Genomic DNA, 22494 nt, shown 5'->3' on the forward strand with positions numbered 1-22494 from the left:
GGGAAGAGAAGTTACAGCAATCTTCACAGTACCTTACTGTTTTGTATGCACCGCACAGCGTAGGTCAGGTCCCTGAAGATGCTTCCTTCCAGTTTTGCTTGCCCTCGTGAATAAATGAAGATTCCTCCTTTCCCATTTCTGAAAAGGCACTGCCGGATGATGCAGCCTAGCAGAGAGTTGGCCAAAGATTGGGCCTCCTTGTCCTGCTGCAGCTCCTGCTGCAGAGATTTGAGCTTGAGGTCTCTATGTGGGCCGCGCAGCCTGTTGCTTTGAAGCCTGCTGTGCATAACGTTGGTGAGCATGTGTCTCAGACTGTGGGCTTTGTATGGTAATTTGTACACAGCCTGATCACCCTCTTCATCTTCACTGCATAAGTCACTGTCACTAGAGTTTGAGTCAAGGGTTGGGTATTCCTTCTCCTTTGCTGCCCGAAGACTCTCTGTGAATTCAGAATGCTTGCTGGCTGAGTCAAACATGGCTTGAGCACAAAGGAGGTTATTTCGTTCCTCCCCTGCACCAATCTCATGTGTTTTCATTGTGCCCACTAGTGAGTTCCTCCAGCGTTCCTGCCTGGTCATGGTGCAAAAGGCTGGGTCTGACACCTGTACGGCAACTGGGTAAGACTTGGCCAGCCTGCTCAGGTGTTTGCAGGCCCAGTTCCAGTCAGAGGTTGGGCAGCCCTCCACAGTTACTGAGGCATTTTCACTCCCAGTGAACTCACAGTTCTCCAGGATGCACAGGGCCACACTGTGAAAATGGATGCTGGATTGGCTGAAGGTGCAGAATTTCACCTGGCATGTCCCTGGTGCATGGATCTGCAGCTGCCCATTTTCAAAGTTGCAGTTGTCAAACTGGACATAGCCTGAAGTTGTCTGGCGAATAAGCACAAGGTGAGATCATTGAACATTACAAGAAAAAGCAGTCTGAAGCTACTATAAAGTCCTGATACAGCACACAGCTCACACACACAGAGTATGCATTCAGGTAAAACAGACAAGTTCATACAGGAACAGATGCAACGCTGCAGGCTGAATTAACAAGAATCAATCTTGCAGCAAGTGACATCCACCGACTTCTCCCCGCTGGCAACTTTGTATTTAACTTCCCTGCCAAGATGCAATCTCAGCAAGGCCCAAGGGTCACCCAGTGGTGCAGCAAGGCCTACAGGATGTGCTAAGATCACTAAATCTTAGTCATGCATCCTGTAGAGAAGAGTTTGCAGCCTTCAGAGACATGCGTTTGCCAGCTGGCATCATTAATGGACTCAAGCATTTATTAAGTGAAGCAACAGGTGAGAAGACATTAGACATGCCTGGAGATCTACAGTTCTCTTTGGAGCCATTAGCATACTTGGTGGAAGGATGCTGCACTCGTGATACATGAAGTGCAAAGCAAAACAGATAAAGATTTCTCCCATACTGAGCACTATGCTGCAATATTGAAGCGAGTTAGATACCAGCCATTCCTTGTCCCCCTGACTACAGTTTTCCATCTAATTGCAGTTCTGATGTGCTGGTACTTGTAATGTAATGGGCCATGCCTACCACGGCCTTTCTATTTTGTTAGGCTATACATGCAGTGTTTACAGATGCTGGAAAACCACAGGTATGCTTGTGAATGGCAAAATAGTTCCTTCTTTACCACATGGCAAGGACGAATCTGTCTAGTTATCTGCAGAAAGGGCCAACATGAATGAGTCAGGTTGCAGAGGGGCCATTTATGCTGAATAGTGTGTTTGGAATTTCATCATGTTCCTAATTTGACTAGAAATCTCCTGAATCGCTATTTTATCTTCCCGTATTGCCCCTTGATGCCTATTGGACCACTTTAAAAGGTGACAAATCAATAGCTTCTGATATGTGAGCTAGCATAATTTGTCAAGGTTTCCAGTGCTTGCAGCCAGCACACCCTCCTGACATTTGTTTTCAGCCTTGAGCACCCTCAAAAGTGGTCACATCACAAACGGAAATAGATTTCCCTGTATTCAAAGACAACACCACAGAAATCCCTTCAGACCATTAGCTTGCTCCACACTAAATCGTATCTTCCTTTTTTTTAATTAAAAAAGCTAATTAAAAGGGACACAATCAAATCAACTTCTGCCTAGAGAAGCTGCCTGTAAAAGCCCTTCTGAAGCTGCAGCTCACAAGGCTACAACTGTAGGTGGATTGTAGTTTGTTTGATTTTTAATTCATTTTTCATTTTTAGATTTGGGAGGAAATATTCTTGTTCCACTGATGGCAGCCAAAACATTTTATCACACTGCAGAGAACAGGAACAAGAACAACAACCTGAAAGATGAAATGCAGCAGCTTTCACAGACTGTAAACCAAGTGCAGGAAATAGTGCAGAATAAAACATTATGTGCCTGTTTCAATAATCTTGCACATTGCAGGAGACAAACAGATTTTCCAAGCAGATATGTTACTCAGGTTTCCCATCGAATGCTGATGCATTATCTTTCTCCTGCGGACTTTCAGACTAATTAAGTTAAATATGTCATGCAATAAAATGTTAAAAGGTAAATAAAACAACAAATAATAATTCTTGATGAACTGACTCATCACAAAGAGGCATATTTTCATCCTTTTCAGAGGCAGAGACAGGAGCAGAAGACCACGGGTCCAATGCTCACATGGGCCACATCCCCTTTGGATTAATCATATGCTGATCATGGGGATCCCATAATATTGTGTCCCTGGCTAAGGTCCAGAAGAAGAACCTGGGGCATCCTGATTCAGAACTGCTCACCCTGAGTGAAGGCAGATTACCTCTCAGTCATGAATTGCTTTTGGGATGAAGCCCTGCCAGCATTGTAGCCATCCTGATGCAGAGCATACAGTGGGGAATCCTGATACATCTGTGAGTGCTTCCCTGCATGAGCATCATCCCAGGTAGTTCAGGCCTCACCCTACAGATGGCCATCCCCATTGCCTCCCACTCCATCGAGCCTCACCTTGTAGAGCACAGGAGTGAACCGGGCTGGCATGAAGACCACATTGCAAAGGCGAGTAGTAGGGCAGTGCTGGTCAAAGCTCACCAACAGCACCACATCCCCCAGCTTTCCCTGCCCCACAATCTCCACAGGCACCTTGAGCACCACCTCACTGTGCTCCTCATACATGCCAGGCAGCAGCATGATGCGGTCATAGGGGCTGGCAGTGGCCAGGGCAGCTCTGAGGCTGTCAAACTCACATCCTGTGCCAACACAGAGCAGACGTCGATCCTTCCTCCTTCGGAACAAATAGAAGCAGTTGGAGGACTCCAAGTCCTGGGTGTTTTTGGTCCAGGTTTTAGAGGCAAGGTAATGCTGTTTGAATGTTTCTCTCCAGGACTGTGGCTCCACATCAGGCTGGTTGGGCCAGTTTGGGTGTCTGTACTCAATGCAGCCCAGGCACAGCTGTCGCCAGCGTGTTTTGTCCAGGCTGAGAATAAGTTCATACCATGCCCTGCACACCAAGCTGCAGCGGCCCAGGTCAGCGAGATGTAAGTAGGATAAAATGAGCTGCCACAGCTCCTCCGGGAGGTCACTGATCTCCATCATCACCTACTAAGAATGGGACACAAAGTCAGGGTTAGCCAGGAATGCCAGAAGGCCAGGAACACCTCACTTTCTGAGGCACAGATGGGAAAGCTGAGGCTTAGCAAGGGAGGTGACCATGTTTCAGGAGGAACATTTAAGTCCCACCCAGACATACCTTTCAGGGGACACAGCTGTACAGAAACAGACCCGAATTATCATGTCTTCATGTTCAGCATACCTAAAGCAGAGAGACGACCAAGACTGACCAAGACTGACCAAGACTACCCAGCAGCTTCAGCATTAATCCTACAGTATCCTGCCACCATCATCCACTCTGCATCTGTCTCCCTTTCCTGTCAGCAGATGCTCACAGACCCAGGAAGGTCTGACACAAGCTTTCCTGAGATCTCCGCACTTTCAAGGTAATTAAAACTCTGTTGTTTAACCCTGGAGCTCGAAGACTGTACATGAACAAGCAAATCCTGCTACCTCCAGCTGGCTGTGAGAATTGCTGTATTCACTGCTCTGAGTTTCTACCTGCAATACTTTGTCAGTTTTCCACATACACCTGGGTCACAGCAGGTCTCCCAATTGCTCCAAAAGTGTGACTTTTCACTCCAGTGTATACCCTGCATCTGCCAGACAAGATGGAAATGAAAGGCGGGAAACCAACAGCCCTGTCACTCACTGTTCCAGTATGATGACTATCAAAATCAGAGAGAGGAAGAAGGAGTGCTGAGTGGCTGTGCACAACTAGCACAGCCACCGAAACACAAAGAATATGGAGTCAGGGCTGCAGGGACCTACATGTCTTTGGAAAAATCGCAATTGACAACCAACAAAATCTCTCAGCAACCTGCAGGTCTGTTTCAAAGGAGCAATGGCAGCTCTGGGAGAGTCCCAGCCCTTCCCTATACATGCCTTGCATACTGTTCATTAGCTTCCATCTGGTGACATGGGTGCAAACTTCCTGGAAGCAAGGGGCTGCTGATGTAAGAAGGGCATGCTCGACAGATTTAGCATGGGCAGGATGCCGGTCACACTGACCTCTAATATGTAAAAGGCACTGCTGGGGGAACTGCATGAGAAAGGTACCGCTGTAAGACACAGCAGTCACTGTGAGAAATGGAGAGTCACATTGCAGGGAACAGCACAGCTAAGAGAACCAGTTGAGGCTTCCGCCAGTGATGAATGCAGTAAGAGGAAAATGCAGCAAACAAAGGACAAGTGAAGTTTCCAAGTCCTCAGCCAGAGCTTGTTGTTTAATATTTGGGACACAAGGCTTGTTAGGAAAAGCGTGAAGCTTTCTCTACAGGCTGAGTTCACCCTGTTGCCTATATTTTTCTTTGGTGAGCAAGCACAAATCACTCCATATATTTGAACTTCTGCTTCATATTTGAGAAGTGAGAAATTATTCCATTGTTTAGGATGCCGCTGTGTGGGAAAGAGAAATCCTCAGAATTCTGCTTCTGAGCTAAAACTGACTTTAATTAACAAAATAACCTTGTAACAAGGCCAGTCCTAAACAGGTTGGTACATTTCTAGTCAGTAGATGGGGAATCAGCCATGGAGAGCCCTGCGAAGCAGGACTGAGAAACCATTACTGGGCAAGTTATGATTAAAGGTTTGCTGTCATATTAAAGAGGCAGCCATATGAAGTAAAAGTAGGCCTCACAATTCCCCAATAATAATGTCCCCATACAGCGTGAACTACCCTGTACCCAGAAAGAGCCCAATCCAAAGCCCAGGGATGCCAGTGGGAACCTTGGAACAGACCAGAGATCAAATAGAAAATATTTGGAAATTGCTATTGGCAAAGTAACTTCAGTGAATAGGAACAGCTCATAAAGATCCAAAGACATTTGAATCGCAAGCCTATCTGTGGTTGCCCCAAGTGAGGGGTCATTTCTCAATGGTCATTTCTTTCTGCTCTAGCTCACAGTTACACATGTCCAGTGTTGCTCTCTTTGTCCCACCCCAAGAAACAGAAGCTGCCAGTGGCATAAGTCCCTTGTGATCAAATTCTGTCCCTGCTAGAGTTTGTAGCAGAAGGATTCAGTGGTACAGGATTTCACTCCTGCTTTTCATGTTCACTTCCCATCCTGGTGTATACAGCAACAGAACAGAGCCTTCTCATCCCCCCTTTTCTCACAACACCTCTCACAGCTCTTGACCGAACAATAAATTTCAGCCTCAGTAAACAGGAAGGTATCTCATAAAATTTACCACTTAATATTTGAGACTAGAAATGTTATTATCAGTGACCAGAAAAATCAATCGTGAAAAATGAGGAGCTACATAATGCATCAACACTCTCCCTACAGCAGCCCACTGCTGGATTTACTTATTTTCTGTGCATTAGCAGGGCACGGGAGCCCAAGATCAATGCTCCTAGCATGTTAGGACCTGTACAAACAAAATCGGAAAATATGTGTCTGTGGGGAAGTCATCAAGTGACCTTGGTTTTAGGTCAGTTTAGCTGCTGGGACAGCACTTAACAGCTGAGGGGCTCTGACCTGCAGTGCTACACTTAGCACTGGACAGTTCTGTTTTCACTGTCTCCCACCCCCACTGCCATCAATTTGTGCCCATTTACACACCTGGAAATAAGCTCAGGCAAAGACTCAACTTACATTTTAATGCCAGAATTAATTTCACATATGATGCTGTTAAAAGCAATCAGGAGCAATCCTTATTCACTCAAGCATACACACTGGCAATACAGACACATCATTTAGGCATCACCACTTAGAACATTTGCTTGCTTTTTGATCACCTACCTTTGACCAAATGAGGTGAATTTTACCTCTCTTTACAGGCAACTTCACTTCCATGTATACTGTAACTACCATGAGGGAACCTCTGTGCTCAGAGCAAGCCCAAATTTGCCTTGAAATTGAATTTTAAGCTTTCCTTTTACAATACAAATAACTTTTCCTCCTACATTCCTTACACAAAGCCCAATTTTTAGTACCTAATGAGGAATCTCTAAGTTTAATTTTACTGAAGCTAATACACACTTGCTGTTACAGAGATATTCCCACACGCACCAATCCACTTAGTCTATTCAGAACAAAGGCCTTCAAACCGTGGTACAGTGCCCCTCATAACTTAAGTCTGTGGAACACAGCAGTTCTGTTTCTGTCTCCTCTAATAACATCCCAGTCTTGGGTGCCACAGTAAAATAGAAACCAGACATAAAATACTTAAAGAAGCAGAGTTCTGAGCAGGACTTTGTGTGGAAGACTTATTCTCACACTGTTTCAAGAAGCCAAAAAGCTCATCAGTTTCTCTTTCTTGTTCCCTTTGCTTTTGCAGGCTTGTAATTATGGATTAAATTTTAATAATCCTTACTGCTGATTTTGTGGTAGCAATAAAAATACTAAAATAACCATAAACCATTGTTATTTACTATTAGACTACTAAAATTAATCAAACCCCAAAACAAAACCAATAAAAATAGGGACTCCATCAGTAGTTTAAGTCTTCCAACTCTTCTGTTGTAACAGATGATACTGACATCAAGTGTAGCCGAAAAAGGAAGAGATCACCCTCCTCAAACTGCTAAGGCAAACAAGACAGACTGCTATTAGGTCTCATCTACTGCTTCACATCCAGCATGCAACAGTCAGGGTTTGAATGCCCAAGTCCTTCAAAATATAACAGGTGTTCTATCACACTGCCCCACAGGTACTCTAGAATCACCAAGGTATTTTCTTGATGTCCTGATATGGAAAAGTACCTCAATTTCTCTGCTTAGACGATCTCTCTGAAATGCGTGTACCTGATCCTTAAGCAGCTTCTTGTGTCACCTATGAACTACAGCCATAGTCATTTAAACAAGCCCAAGGAAATGCTCTCAGTTGGAAAGCTACAAAAAAATCAAGCTAAAAGTTACAACGGGTTTCATCTCTGCCCTGAGATGTCCTAATTCCTTCTTTCCATCCTGAATCTATAACTTTTTTTTTATTGTCATTCTCTGCCCATAATTGCTCTGAGAAACTCTGCACCAAGGGAACCCTACTACACAAAGGAAAACAAACAGACTGCCAACAAAAAACTGCAGAAGCTCTAGAGTAATGAGATGGAAAAACAAGCCTCCCCCTGCCACTCCTCCTCTTCCCAGCTTTCCCTAAAAGCCATGGTCAAGTAAACTGCCCTTGATGGAGCTCAGCATGATTTTTAAATTGGTGGACTCCCTGTGGCAAAATCAAATTCATCACTGTGGATACTGCGGAAACATGAAACATGAATAAATACTACCATGCTTTTCAGGGCAGCTGGGAATAAAGAGTGGCACCACCGTGACATCAGCTACAAACAACATTTGAAAGCTCTGTTTCATGTAAGCATCATCCTTCTCCATGAGAAATACTCATTTGTTAGCAGCTCTTTTTCTGGGCAGAGGAAGTACTGTTCTGGCTTGGGTTTTCAGGGGCACGGGAAGAGGAGCTGATAGGTATGGGGATAACTTTAGTTAACTGTCTAGCTTAGTTTTCCCAGCTTTTTGGCGAAATTTAACAACGAGGTATAAGGCACTGAAGAAGGCACAAACACAAAAGCTAAACTTATTTTTCTGCAAGAATTCAAAGACGTCTGAAACCATCAGCAAAATACATCTCAAAAGAGCAGGGAGAGCTGGGAACAGTGTGTGTTATTTTCAGGTGGTGGTATTCAAAACCATCAGATGACAACAGGTAGTCAGGCTCTTGTCATGACAGCACCATGATGACCTTGCACCATTTTTGACAGGAAAGGCTTAGAAAGCCAAAATAAGGCCATGTTTCTGTTAATCAGGATCCTGACCACTTCCCCACTGTCTGCTCTTGAACAGACATTAAGAGCTCTCTCAAGACCTCTGTATAAATCACATCATTTCCCACCATAAATGATCTTCCTGTACCTCCAAATTCACAGTAGTCATGTACAGTACTTAACCTGCTAAAACTTGTCAGCGGGAGAAATTCCTGTGCCCCAGCACGCAGTCAGATACAATACCAAGCACAAAGGCATATCCCTGAGCACTGAGGGACTTGAGAGTTAGCAGTGGTTTTCCCACAGCTTTTGCATGCAAACAGAAAATTAGACCAGCAGAAGAAATTTTAACTGCAAGTTAACAGAGCATAATCAACTACAGGTTGGCCTGATAAAATAAATATTACCATAAACCATAAAATATTAATTGGCTCTAGCCAGCCAACAACCAGGAACCACGTTTCTCAAACCCTTAATCTGTGAGCAGTGCTAGCTCCTGTTTTACCTGTTGGCTTTTCTAACCTTCATTCCCCACCATCTGACTTACCCAAGACAGAACACAATGCAGGTTCTTCTTCGTGGGGAGGAATGTCTGCCCTTGCTGATAGTTGCATCCTTTTCCTCCCTACTTTTCTCCACTCAGTTCAACAAAGTTGACTCCTTGAGTTTCACCTCATCCCTTCGAAATTCCTCCATCTCTTTTCCTCACTCACATGTATGTCAGTCCCAAACAGGGTCAAGAAACACTAGCAGACCCCAAACTAGAAACAGGAAATGTAGGGGTAGGGCAATGTTCAGACAAAATGTCCAGCCTCATGGTCCTTGGTGCCCTCCATCCAGCCTAGTCTCTGTCCTGACACGGTCAGTATCAAGAGATGCCAGCTATTCCATTTCTCCCTGCTCCCAACATTTCTCCCTGCTCCCCACCACACAGATTACCAGCTTTGTGGTAATGCCCCCCTCCCCCCTATTGTCAGGGAAAGGATGCCACAGAATTTAGAGGCGCTGCAGGGTTTGGGTGGGTTTTTTGGAGGAATTTTCTGGTCAGAGATGTGGGGCTGGCGTGGAAAGCAACCCTGATGAAGCAATAGACAGCACTGCCCAAGCATAGGGCAGACGTGGATACCCAGGAGGAAGCAAGTGAGAGCAGCCTCAGCACAACCCCAGCATGGCACCATGTGTTCAGTACACCTGGGAGAAGATTGGGGGCTCAGGGCCCAGAATTCAACAGATAGTTCTGGTGCTCTGAGCCTGCTCAGTTAAGGATCAGATGCTCCAGCCGTCTGTTCCCCAGAAAGAAAGGCCACGGGCCAACAAAACTTCAGTTCTGTACCTCTTGGAGAAGGAAGAGTTGCCCTCTTTGCACAAAGCTGTGTCTTCCAGTGTCTTTTGCCATCCCATGACGTTCCTGACGGCCACTTTACAATACAGGTATCTGAGCCAAAGGCTCAATCCATGCAGAATGGCTCACTGGGCAGGTGAAGTGGTCTCCATGTGGTCTCTCTGCGACAAAAGGGGACCATGCCATCAAGGCAGGAAAGCTACAACAAAGAGACAACCTCCTACACTGGTTCCCAGTAGGGGCCTTCTCACCTCATCTGTCTCTAGTGCTGCACTCTGAAATGACATCCTGTGTCCAGATTTTACTGTAAAGAAGGTGAGAATGACCAAGAATTCAGTGCATTGTTTTTAGCTGCTCCTTCCCATTGGAAGAGGCAGAGCAGTGATTCTCAGTGCAATTAACTGTCTCATAAAACCTGCCAAACTGCACTGAGACACTGAGAGTGTTGGGCAACTAAGTCGCTCTCAGAGCAGTAAAGAACCATCGGACACATCGTGCATGTAAAATCAAGGCAGTAATCAAGGAAACAGCCTTGCTCTTTTAAATTCTCAACACTCCATGGAGCAAATCGTCCCCAAAACACCCAGGACAAAACTAGAGCCTGACCACCCTTGTGCCCCCCACAGCTGCTGCCATGGAGGCCCTCACAGCCACTGCCTTGCCACTGCCATGCAGACACCAGCTTTGGGCACAGCCCTCTCTTCTGGGCTATCCTCTAGAACAATTTTTTTGCAAACCTGTCTGCAAGTTCCCACTCAACAGTGAAAGAAAACTCAGAAAGCCCTTCCTCACACAGCAAATATTTTATGCAGCATCCTTCTCACTACTCCTAGAGAAGCAGCAGGAAGGAGTGTGTGTGTGTTGGGGGGGGGCTGATATCTGTATTCTGCTCGAATCCGTGTCACTTACAGGAGTTAATCGAGGACGGGGCGCGCCGCTTCTTCGCTTGACTCGCTGGAGCAGAGGTAGGGCTGCAACTGGGAGCGGGGCGGCGGGAGCGCGGCGCCACCGGGAGCTCATGGACCAGCGCGGCGCGCCAGCGCAAAGGAGGAGCAGGCGGCGCCAGGAGCTTGCTTCACCGCCTCGGCGCACGGCGCGGGCCCGGGGAAAGGACGGTCCGCTCCAAACGCGCTGCGCTGCGCTCCGCAGCACCGCCCCACGCTGCCGGCCGGCGCGGGCAGCGCGGCGGGGCGGAGCGGTCGGAGCTAGGGCCGCGCGGGGCCGGGCGGCTTCGTGCCCGCCCCGCCGCGGCTCGGCGTCCCCGCACGCGCGGACCCGCTCGCCCCACGCTGCGCTACCTGCTTTGCTGGAGCGGCATGCGGAGCCGCCGGCAGGAGGGAGCCCGACGTCGGATGTCGCCCCTGGCCGGCTGCCCATCCGCTCCCCCAGTCAAGCTTCAGCGTTGTGTTACAGCTCCGTGCGAGTCCGAGGTGGTAACTCCATGGGCGCAGAAAGGGCCTAGCTCCAGCACGGCTCCAGGCCCCGGTCGGAGCCCTCAGCTACGGTCTAGCACATAACACTAGCTACGTATGTTTTAACCAAAAAAAAAAAAAAAAAAAAAAAAAAAAAAAAAAAAGTGGCAAAATCAGCTCTGCTGTTGGTGCACAGAGCTCCACCCATTGCTTGCTGGGCTCGAGCTGCCTGCACTGGAGAGAGCTTTGCTGTGGGTTAGCTGATGCCAATACCTGTGCACTCTAAGCGACCGTCCAGGACTGGGCATCCATGCTGGGAGCCTCCTCCTGCCGCAGACACACCCTGTGTGGAGATGAGCAGCACAAAAGCAGGATTAAGCAATTCCTCTTCTCACTGATGATCCAGCTCATGTACATCTTGGTCAGCCCTGAGAATTAGGACTCAAATGGCATGAGAAGGAAGAGGCACTGAACAGTGTTGCAGGACATTCATTCAGCCACCTTTATATACAGCGGATGTTGAGACATACACGGGGCAGAGAAGCTGTGTTTTCTTTACACCTAAGCATTCACCAAAAGGAGACACACAATCACAATTTAAAATGAACAGGTTAACTCACTCCTGCTACAAGGGCTGAAAGCTTGTGTTACACAACCCCACAATAAACTTGCCTAAACTACATGCATAAACATGGCAAGACTTTGGCAGGGAGAGACCTCAGGAGGTCTTCAGTCCAATCCTCTGCTCCAAGTAGGGCTCAGTCCAATGCTACCTCAGTTTGCTCAAAGCCTTCAGGTGAAAGTTGAATACGTCCAAGGATGGAGATCCCCCTACTGCTCTAGGCCTGGTCCCAGGGCTGGACCACTCTCCTGGGGAAGCATGTTTACTGGGAACTTCTCTTGCTGCACTGTTGCTGCTTCTCCTCTTACTGTGCACCTCTGAGAAGACCATGGCTTTGCCTTCTGTGGAAACCCCCTTTAAGTAGTGGATAACTGCAGTTAGGTCCCTTCATCTTCTCTCTTCCAGATTGATCAAGTTCAGCTCTCTCAGCCTGTCCTTATATGTCATGAGCTCCAACATCTTCACCATCTTAGTAACCTTGTAATGAATTCTCTCCAGTTTGTCAACCTCTATCCTCTGCTGGGAGAGCCAGAACTTTTTCAAAGTCTCAAGAAATGATTTCAACAATCTAAGAATCTTTATTCTTCTGGATGACTTGTTTTTTCTAAACCGCACTTCAGAAGGGGTTCCCAGCACTCCCTAATTTCTAGTCTACTGACGTAAGTGCTGTTTACTAGGCAGCTTTTTACCTTGGCAGCTTTCACCCAAGAGTATCTGCCCCTGTGAAGGTGTAAGCTGTAGGCCAGGGAGCTGGCTGTAGCAAGGATACACAGGAGGGCACCAGAGCCACTTGAATGGAAATTTCCAGCAAAGATGGATGCATGCCTGGTTGAACCAGAGATTTACTGTGTCAGATGTTGGTACAAGCCTCTAAGACTTGCTCAGAGAGGCTGAAGGCATCATTACAACGCAAACGAAAAGAAAGCAAAGATATAAAGTGCTTTTGTACTGTGTTATATATGTGATCATCCACAGGGCGTTCTCCCAGCTCTGGAGAAACAAGTTCAGCATCACCTCTCTGAAAAGAACAGAAAGAGCTTCATCAATCGAAAGCCTTGGCACAGGCTCTTCTGCAGATGATTCTCACAGTATCTGAGCAGGGGGAGTAGCAGAACCGTGGCCTTTTTGCCATTACAAACTTCCTGAGAAACCCCTGGGAGGGGGACACAAAACCCCAAGATGGACATAGAACTCAAGTTATTTTTCATCTGAGAACTAGAGAGAAAACAATAGCCTACAGTCAGGGAACTCAGTTTCTAGGCAAGCTGGAAATTCTCCATCATCATCATCATGAGTTGAATCATGACACTTTGCAGCATCTTTGTTCCTTAGCTTGCCAGGGTCTGAGGAAGGCAGCAGTGTCGGACTAGAAGTCGATCAGCTGTGGAAAGGAAAGTGGCATAGGAAGAGGGTTGAGCATCAGGCTCTGAAACACCTGGATATGATGAGTCACAGAGGCAGTTCAACAGCTCAGCACTTTAAGACTGATCTATGATCTCATTTTTCATTTCTAGTTCTGAAATTTTGGATCTTCCCCCCACCAGCACCTTTCTGAAACAACTCTCTTCTGTTTCTCTCTTGGTCCCGGGAGACAAACACAGAGTTACTCTCCTTTCTAACTTAAGTGCTGCCCAGCTAAATATGCTAGCTGGGGGCAATAACCTGGATGATCAAGAAGTAGGGATCAAATTCTTAGTCCTGCCTCTGGACCTCAAGATGACATCATCCCACAGTGCCTAAGCTTCTCCAAAGAAGGTTAACAATGCGTCCTTTATAAGGTGGTTTCAAACCTGTTAGTGAAAAACAGTGCAGTATTCATTAGATAAGGCAGAAGCTCAGCACTTACGCATTTACCTTCTGCCTTAATTCAGGTTGAAGCTGAATAAAAAGTATGGGAAATCAGTGTTTTGCTCAACATTTCAAAGTATTTGTCACACTAAAGTCTCTGCATTGGTCCGAAGTAAGTGCACACTACTCGTCTACCTCACCGCTTGCGCTAGTCCACCCCGCCCCGCCGGCCCCACCCCGTGCATCCGCCCCAACCGCGCCCGCGCCCAGACCGCTCCCTGACTGGCTGAGGGCAGGAAGCTCCGCCAACCGCGCCGCCGCGTTTCCCCCGCGTCACGTGAATTAAACGCCTGCTGCACTTCTTCGCAGCCCCCCCCGCCGGTTACGTCACCCTGAGTGCGAGCTGGCGGGGCTGCGTCATACGTAGGCACGTCGGCACGGTGGAGGCGCCTCGCGTCGCCTCGCGTCGCGCCCTGCCCGGCCAGCGGAGGCTCCTGTCCCCGTCCCAGCAGGCCTTGCCCCCGCAGGCGCCATGGCAGCCAGAGCAGGTGTGTCACGGAGGAGGGCGGGGAGAGGCGGCGGCCGGTCGCCTCTCCCTCTCGCCCTGCTCCGCCCCGCCCGCGTCGCGCAGCCTCCCCGCCGCTGCCCGCGCCGTGGGCACCGCCGTCGGCGACACAGGTCGCGCGGGGCTGCTGCGCGCGTGCGCGCGGCGGGCGGCCGATCGGCGGAGGGGGGTGAGAGGCGCAGCCGGAAGCGACGGCAGGCGGGGTGGGTCAGTGCGAGCTTGGCGCGCTTCCGGCGCGGGGTGGGGCAGGGCAGGCTGAACAGTGCTGCGGCGGCTGCTTCTTGCAGCGTCGCTTTCTCGGGAGGGCATGCCCGTGAGCGAGTCCGGGCTGCCCGGAGGGCGGTTGCGTCGCTTCGTTCTTGGCCGCAGTGCTCGTGGGGTCGCTGGTGGGGAGCGGAGGGCACACGGACGAGTGCTCGGAGGGAGGGAGCACTCGCCAACCATTGCAGTGAATTCCTTTAAAAACAAAAGCCTTTTGTCAGGTCAGCTGTGCTTTATTACAATTGTTTGCAGTTTGTCTTGTTTGACTGTTCAAAATGATCACTTAAGCCATTGCTTTACTGTTTGCACATATATTTTGTTCATATTCACTTCTGTGTTGCCTCATTTTTTACACCAAAATTGTTATAATTGTTCTTAGATGTCTTGCTTGTGTCTGCAAAATGTCAGTGTCTCTAATGGGCTTTTTGTGGCAGGTCTTCACAAGCATCTTCAGGAACACTGAGGGTGCCTCCATTGTGGTAAAATGAAAACACTACCTGTATGATTTGTAAATCTTCAGGAATGTCAGAGTGAGGAGAAGAATGCAGTAAGTTAGGGATCATGTTGTGTGTGAGAAAGCTTCAAAAAATGTTCAGTCTTTTTCCATGTTTCAGGTAGGCTCATACTGATGAGACACTGGTGAGTCTGGTGACTCTTGAGCTGCTAATCTGACACCTTTATAGTGGCAGGTAATCAAACTTGAAAAACAGATGAACAGAACCATAAACTTTTAACTAGCAGTTCCTTTTGGCTTTAGTGGGTCTTGTGCCAGCATTCTGAAGAGCATGGTCATTTAGACAGGTAAATTGGCTCAAATCCTTTTCAGAAGATGGTATAGATGCTGTATAGCACCAGATGATAAAAGTGGCAGGCAGCTGAAAGTATGGACCTTGGGTTAGGAAACATGCTATGAGAAAGAATCGTACGTATAATCTTTCAGGGTGCTCTGAAACTTACCCATGGGGTGAGGGGAATTCATGTAAAGAAATTATATGTTGCAACAGCTCCAGGGATTTGTCCATTTTGGTATTGCTGTTGATCCAGAGCTTTTATTCTTTTTGCAAACTGTTTTCTTTGTAATAAATTTTAACTGGGAAGTGGCTTGTGTACTCTAGTACTTGCAGGTAACACAGGCCTTACAAATTATGGCTGAAAGGAAAGGTTCTGTCATAAACACCTCTGGAAAAACTTGCTGTGCCTGTCTCTTGCATGTTCCCAAATCATAAACATGAGAGCTAAGTTAAATTTCTCAAGGATTAATGGGGTGTCTCTGCAGTTTTAAATGCTAATTACTTGACAAATCTAGCTATTCCACCAAAGAGAACATGTAGCTTGTGAAATTAAAGTAGGTGTCTTTTTGATTTATTATGAGTGTATCTTGAGGGAAAAAATGTCTGGGCTGCAGGCAGCTGTCACCAGTATTACTAGGACTAGTCAAATGCCTTTTGAATCCTCTTCTCTTCAGCTGTTTTGTTTCTGGTGATATTCTTCCCAGCATATCCCACTCCCCTCCTTCTAGCACAGAAGTGGGTAAGATCAGCTTATCTTTAGATGTGGCTATTCTAGTATATCCAGATAGACCTAGGTGGTTATGAAGAATATTATAAACTGGTATATTTATGTACCAGTGAAACAAACCCTCTAAGATGGATTCCTCTCAGTGGCATTATTCCTTGTATTGGGATAAACACTTTGTCTTTGTTAATCATTTATGTGGGGCTTTTCCTTGACAGACCTTAAAGAATTTAAGGAATAAATAAATAAGGAATAAATAAGGAAGTGCCTGTGGGACCACATTATGGGCAAAGCTCTCATGCCCTTTATGAGAGGTCAGTGTGCTTGGGTGCCTGTCTGAAGTGCCTGTACCCTAATGCATATGGTGTCGGGAACATACAGGAGGCATTAGAAGTCTGTCTGCAGTTACAGGGCTTCAGTCTCATGGGGATCGTGGAGACATAGTGGGATAGCTTACAAGACAGGAGTGGTGCGATGAATGGATACAGGCTCTCTAGGAAGGACTGGTCAGGATGACAAGGAGAGGGAGTTGCCTTTTATGTGAGAGCAACTGGAATGCACAGAGCTCTGCCTGCGGACAGGTGAGGGGTCACCTGAGAACTTACGGGTCAGCGTTAGTATGCTGACCAACATGGACGACAACGTAGTGAGAGTTGACTGTAGATTGCCTGATCAGGAAGAAATGGAAGACAAGCCCGCCTTCAGACAATTGGAAGAAGCTTCATATTCAGAGGCCTTGGTTCTCCTGGGGGACTATAGAGATATTCTTATATTGTGTCTACCTCATATGTAAGATAGAATTTCAAGACACTGTCCAAGCAGGTAGGGATGGGGTTAGGAAAGCCAAAGTCCATCTAGAGTGCAACTGGCAAGGGACATGAAGGGCAACAAGAAAGGCTTCTGTAAGTACCCAAGCAGAAAAAGGAAAGTCAGGGAAAATGTGGGCCTGCTGTTGAATGAGGCTGGAGGCCTGATGACAAAGGACACTGAAAAGGCAGAGGTACTGAATGCATTCTTCACCTCAGTCTTTACTGGTAAAATTAGCTTTCAGGAATGCCAAGACCCTGTGACCAGAGGGGAGGTCTGGAGCAATCATGACTTACTCTTGGTGAAATAGGATCAGGTTAGGGAATGCTTAAACAAATTGGACAGACACAAGTTCACTGGTCCTGGTGGGATGCACACACAAGGGCTGAGGAAGCTGGCTGATGTCATTGCAAAGCTGCACTTGATTATCTTTAAAAAGTCATGGCAATTAGAGAATGCTTCTGAGGGCTGGAAGCGAGCAGACATTAATCCTGTCTTGAAGTAGAGCAAAAAAGAGAATCCAGGGAACTACAGGCTGCTCAGCAGCTCAATACCTGGGAAGATGATGGAGCAACCAAACTCTGCATGCCATTTCCAGACTTGTGAAGGACAGGAAGGTTATTGGGAGTAGTCAGCATGGCTTCACAAATGAGAAATCATGCTTAACCAACCTGATAGCCTTCTGTGATGAGGTGACTGGCTTGGTGCATGAGGAGAGAGCAATAGATGTTGTTTACCTTGACTTTAGTCTCCCATAACGTCCTCATAGGCAAGCTGATGGAGTATGAGCTAGCTGAACGGACAGTGAGGTGGACTGGAACTGAACTGTTGGGCTCAGAGGATTGTGATCAGCAGCATGAAGTCCAGCTGGAGGCCAGTCACCAGTCTTGTGACTTGCGACTTTGATGCGGGGCCAATACTATTTAGCATCTTCATTGATTCACCATCTGGATGGTGGGACCAAATGCATCCTCAGCAAGTCTGCTAATGACACAAAACTGGGAGGAGTGGCTGATGCACCAGATGGTTGTCTTTCTGTTCAAAGGTACCTCAGCAGGCTGGAGATATGGGCCAAGAGAAACCTCATGAAGTTCAACAAGGGGATGTGTAAAGTCCTGCACCTGGGGAAGAATAAGCCCATGCACCCATACAGGTTGGGGGTCAACTAGCTGGAAAGCAGTTTGGCAGAAAAGGTAGTGGATAAGTTGAACATCAGCCAGCAATGGGTCCTCATGGCAAAGAAGATACTGTCATAGTATCCTGGGCTGCATTGTTGCCAGGAGGCCGAGGGAGGTGGTGATCCTTTCCCTCTACCCAGCCTTGGTGGGCACACCTGAAGTGCTGTGTCCCTGCTGGGCTCCCCAGTACAAGACAGACATGGACCTGCTGGACTGAGTCTAGTGAAGAGCCATGAATATGATTAAGAGACTGGAGCATCTGTCATAGGAGGAGAAGCTGAGGGAGCGGGACTCTTCTTCCTGAAGAGGACAAGGTGTGGACAGAGAGGGGCTTTTACTGGTGTTTATACATATCAGATGCGAGGGTATATAGAGAACCGGACCAGACTCTTCTCAGTGGTGCCCAGTCACAGGATGAGGGACATTGAAACACAGGAAATTCCAGTTGAACACAAGTTTACTGTGAGGGTGGTTGAACACTGGAATGTTTTTCCTGGAGAGGCTGTGGAGTCACCATCCTTGGAGATATTCAGAAGTTGTCTGGATGCAGCCCTGGGCAACTTTCTGTAGCTGACCCTGCTTCGAGCAAGCAGGTTAGACCAGATGATCTCCAGAGGTTCTATCCAACGCAAACTATTCTGTAATTCTGTGAATTAAATAGTGTGTAACTGTGTGTGTTTTCTTTTAAAAACAAGTGGTGTACTTGGTCAAAATAATTCATCAGGTTGCTTCAGGTAACACAAGTTGTTTGTGTTTAGCTTTTGCTGTGCATCCTTCATAGTACAGCCTATAGTGACTGCACACTGAGAAAGAGTTCCTCTTGCCAAGCAGGGTGTGTAGCCCAAAACACCTTTTTTAAAAATCTCTTGAAAATCTGGTTTACTTTGCTACCGGAGACTATTTGAAGTTCACAGAAACTGCGCCAGCCTTACCTAATTGTTACTGACTTTACACCAAGCTGTGCTATAATGAGAAGTTAGCATTCTGACCAGGTACAGAACCAGAATTTTAGAATTGTCAAATAAGTAATCCAATTTTAAATGGAGATCATATATTGCCTGTTAATGGTTACTTCAGGGTTTTCTCTGCTTTATAGAATAGAACTGTTCACTGTGTCCTTCAGAGTCTTAGAACTAGCAGAGCTGAATGTCTTCTCAGATGTCTCTACAGACAATTCAAATCAAGTATGGGTTCAAGATGCTGTCTTCCCTTGTAGACAAGGCTGTAGGTCATTTAACTGGACCCAGAGGTCAAGGTGCTAAACCAGTGATTCAGTTTTCTTAGAAACTTCTTTAGAAATTTTCTTGTCACTTAATTTAATCCTGTGATTAAAGTTGTTAAAATTATCTGTTGTTTTCTACTCCACGGGAAGGGAGGTAGGAATAACCAGAATTTGTAATGCTACTGAGGTTTTGTTTGTTTGTTTTTAAATCCCCTCTTTAAGGACCTCTCCCAGCCCCCTCGGTGATTTGTATTTTATTAATGTGAAAATAGACCTTTCAGCATTTGAATTCCTTGAAGTTCTGAATGGGAAATCTAATGTGTAAAATTCCTGTTTATCCTGAGATTTTCACCTGGAATGTGGTACTGGAAGAGGCTTATATCTCAGTTAGCCTCCTCATTTAACTTGGTTTTAATTAACAAAACATACCGAGAGAAAAGATGCTGGTTATTCAGGTCCTTGAGACTTGTGCAGAAAATAATGTGTCTCTCTGACTGTCTGTCAGATATGACATTTGTCGCCTTTCTCCTTCAAATTTTATGGGTTTTGTCTAAGATACTGGGTGTTGTGTGAATGATCCACTAGTGGGGGGGGGGGGGGGGAAAGCTGCAATTTTTTCCATGTTCTTTCTTTTCCTTATGTAGGAAAGGAGAACTGAGATATAATACAGTAAGAAAAACAGTATGATGGATTCAGAAGGTTGTGCCACAGTGAACTCAAAGCAAGATCTGAGTCATCACATAAAGGCTACATCTGGTAAACATTATGTCTGTGGCTATTGTGCTGCTTTCACAAACATAGCAGTCACTTTTCCCATCCAGAAGGTCCTTTTTCGACAACAGCTGTATGGCTTGAAAACAAAGGATGCAGTACATCAGTTACAGAAAGATGGAATTCGAAATCTCTATCGTGGCATCCTTCCTCCGTTAATGCAGAAAACGACGACTCTGGCTCTAATGTTTGGATTGTATGAAGATTTCTCCTCATTGCTCCATAGCCACACAAGTGCTCCTGAGCTCTTCACCCGTAGCATAGCAGCAGTGCTTGCAGGGACCACTGAAGCTCTTCTTACACCTTTTGAGCGAGTTCAAACTTTGCTTCAGGATTACAAATATCATGACAAATTTACAAACACTTACCAGGCTTTCAAGGTACTGAAGGACTACGGTATTAGAGAATATTATCGGGGTTTGGTACCTATCCTGCTCCGAAATGGACCCAGTAATGCACTCTTCTTTGGCCTGCGTGGACCCATCAAACAATGTCTGCCTGAAGCAACTTCTTACAGCACTCATTTGGTCAATGACTTCATCTGTGGAGGGCTGTTAGGTGCCATGCTAGGATTCTTATTTTTCCCAATGAACGTTGTAAAAGCTCGCATGCAGTCTCAAATTGGGGGCGAATTTCAGTCTTTCTCAAAAGTTTTTGTGAAGATCTGGCTAGAACGTGATAGAAAACTGATCCATCTTTTCAGAGGAGCCCATCTGAATTACCATCGTTCTGTCCTGTCCTGGGGCATAATCAATGCAACTTACGAATTCCTGCTAAAGCTATTATGAAAAATACTGTCTCCCTTTGCAGTATTTCTGTTCACTTGGGTATTGGCACACTTAACCCTGGAGAGCAGATTAGTTTGAGACTTTCTGTGAATAACATAGAGTATCATGAAACATGAGAGAATTGAAGGCAGCAGTTGTTTCAGTAAGGAGATGAGTGCCTGCTTAGTATGAAAAGTAAACTTGGTCTTCAATATTTATGGGGTGAATGATGGTGCATCTAAACCTTGATGCAGTTAAGACTAACTCTGAAGTATTTATGCACTGGCAGTTCAGTTTGCCTGTAATGGAATTACTAGACAAATGCAAGGCTTAAAACAAAAACAAAAAACTTGTATTAGTCCAGTAGCTTATTCCATATCACTCCCACAATTTTTAACACTCCCAGTGATTGAAAATGCTTCACTGTGTGCATTGTAGAATATGAAAGTCAAGGAGGGCCTGATGAAAGCTACTTTTTTTTCTTGATATACTTCAAAACCTTGATATAAGAACTACATTTTCAAATGTTTGGGAGTTCTAAGTTATCCTTATGGTTTCAAACTACGTGGATGAGTCCAGATAAGGATGACTGATTTCTTGAACTTAAATTAAGCTGATGCCATCTGTTCTGCCAACTATTTTACTGCTTGGCTTTTACATGAACTGTTCATTCAGCAATGTAAAAGCAGTTACTGAATGTTTAACTTCAGTGTGAGCTGACCCCAGTTCAAAGTGGGATTGTGTATGTGTATGTGTGTGCCTTGATGTGAAAAGGGAAATGGGGAAAGAATGAAACAGCAGTTTTACTTAAAGCTTTAAAGTGACCTTCCTTGTTAAAAACCTATTTGTGAATATGGAGTACTTGATTTTTCTGTGGGGTTTTTTTTTTTTTGAATTTGTTTCTGTTGTAAACAGCTATGGTGCCAGAAGGATGGCTGCTCTCTCTGTAATGTTAATACAATAAATAGTTCAGCTTCCCCTTGTTAAAAGTAGTTCACAAACAGTTCTTTTGTACTGAGGTATCTTACGTGTTTTGCATTTTGCAAATTATTTGTTTCATATGGGCTGTGGTGTAATTGTGGCAGTTCTATCCACTTTATGCAAACTCTAAACAACCTGTAAGACAGAATCATATGTCAGCACTGACAAGATGAGATTTCTGGGTATAACCACTTAAGCAGAGGTCTGTAAGTATACTGGAGATCATACCAGGAGACAGCTGAAGAGGACCTTAGATGCAGCTAGTTAAGAGAAATACAACATTTGGAGAAGCCCTTAGGAACTTCTGTAGGCTTGAGCTGTAGGAAACACTTGTGGAAATGTGAAGTATTGTCTGTATTACAGACTTGGGAGTTGAGAGAGGTAAGACTTAAAGCATTAGAGAAGAAGACAGGATGGCAAGCCTGACCAACAACCAGATGATTGTCTTAACAAAAACTATTAGATTATCTGTGGGGAGAGGGGAGGAGTTCCCCAAATGTCATGAAATACTCTATTTTGGGGGTGAACAGGAAAGCTTTCAGATTCTGTTCTGAATTGGTCTTTTCTTAAGCTTTAGAGAGGCTATTACATTTATTATTCATTTGCTGTACCTGTCCCCAGAGACTGATTCTAAACAGCTCGTTATGGATATAATCATAATATAGTACCTAGCTTCACAGTCAAAATCGCCAGGCACAAGTGAGCATTATTTTTATCTCAGTGTTGTGATTATATGCATTTAAATGTCTGTTGAATATTTGTTACTTGCAGAATCTGATTTTTACTAGTGTATTGTTTTTTTTGTAATCACTCCTTGATGGAATAAAAAGTAAATCCTGTTTCTCTTGTGGAAGATGCTCTATGCTTCTCTAATTTTGGGAAATCTGAGGAGTTAAACATAAGAGTTTAACATAAGCCTGCCACTAACTTGTAATGTGCATTGCTATAGCAAAAAATAAGTGCAGGCCTTATCTGTGCTACTCAT

The 22494-nt window shown here is 45.8% G+C and overlaps 2 protein-coding genes across 14 annotated transcripts in view; one reads left to right on the forward strand and one right to left on the reverse strand.

Moving 5' to 3' along the window:
* Nucleotides 1-13985, reverse strand: part of FBXO10 (F-box protein 10) — a 33506-nt gene extending 19521 nt beyond the window's left edge. For 3 of the 11 annotated variants that reach the window (XR_010386063.1, XM_026099338.2, XM_026099331.2), the window contains exons 1-8: nt 13834-13962; nt 11306-13035; nt 10919-11143; nt 9872-9924; nt 9612-9781; nt 3699-3761; nt 2957-3550; nt 33-872 (exon numbers count right to left, since the gene is read on the reverse strand). Coding sequence is in view for 10 of the 11 variants with exons in the window: in XM_026099338.2 (XP_025955123.1) it covers nt 33-872; nt 2957-3544 (1428 nt within the window). In the remaining variant the exon portion in view is untranslated. Of the gene's footprint in view, nt 1-32; nt 873-2956; nt 3551-3698; nt 3762-9611; nt 9782-9871; nt 9925-10529; nt 10886-10918; nt 11144-11305; nt 13721-13833 lie in introns of those variants that run through there. The other 8 variants (XM_026099335.2, XM_064501720.1, XM_064501719.1 and 5 more) reach the window with 8 other exon arrangements.
* SLC25A51 (solute carrier family 25 member 51) lies at nt 13857-22348 on the forward strand. Of its 3 annotated transcripts, none has more exons than XM_026099339.2 (2): nt 13857-13990; nt 19635-22348. In XM_026099339.2, the coding sequence occupies exon 2, from the start codon at nt 19674-19676 to the stop codon at nt 20547-20549; it is 876 nt and encodes a 291-aa protein (XP_025955124.1). In that variant the 5' UTR covers nt 13857-13990; nt 19635-19673; the 3' UTR covers nt 20550-22348. The 3 variants fall into 3 exon arrangements, with proteins under 3 accessions (XP_025955124.1, XP_064357795.1, XP_025955126.1); XM_064501725.1 differs by lacking the exon at nt 13857-13990 and adding an exon at nt 14098-14120; XM_026099341.2 differs by lacking the exon at nt 13857-13990 and adding an exon at nt 14218-14489.
* Nucleotides 22349-22494: the final 146 nt, after the last annotated feature.

This window comes from Dromaius novaehollandiae, chromosome Z, assembly GCF_036370855.1.
Source record: "Dromaius novaehollandiae isolate bDroNov1 chromosome Z, bDroNov1.hap1, whole genome shotgun sequence".
Taxonomy (NCBI): domain Eukaryota; kingdom Metazoa; phylum Chordata; class Aves; order Casuariiformes; family Dromaiidae; genus Dromaius; species Dromaius novaehollandiae.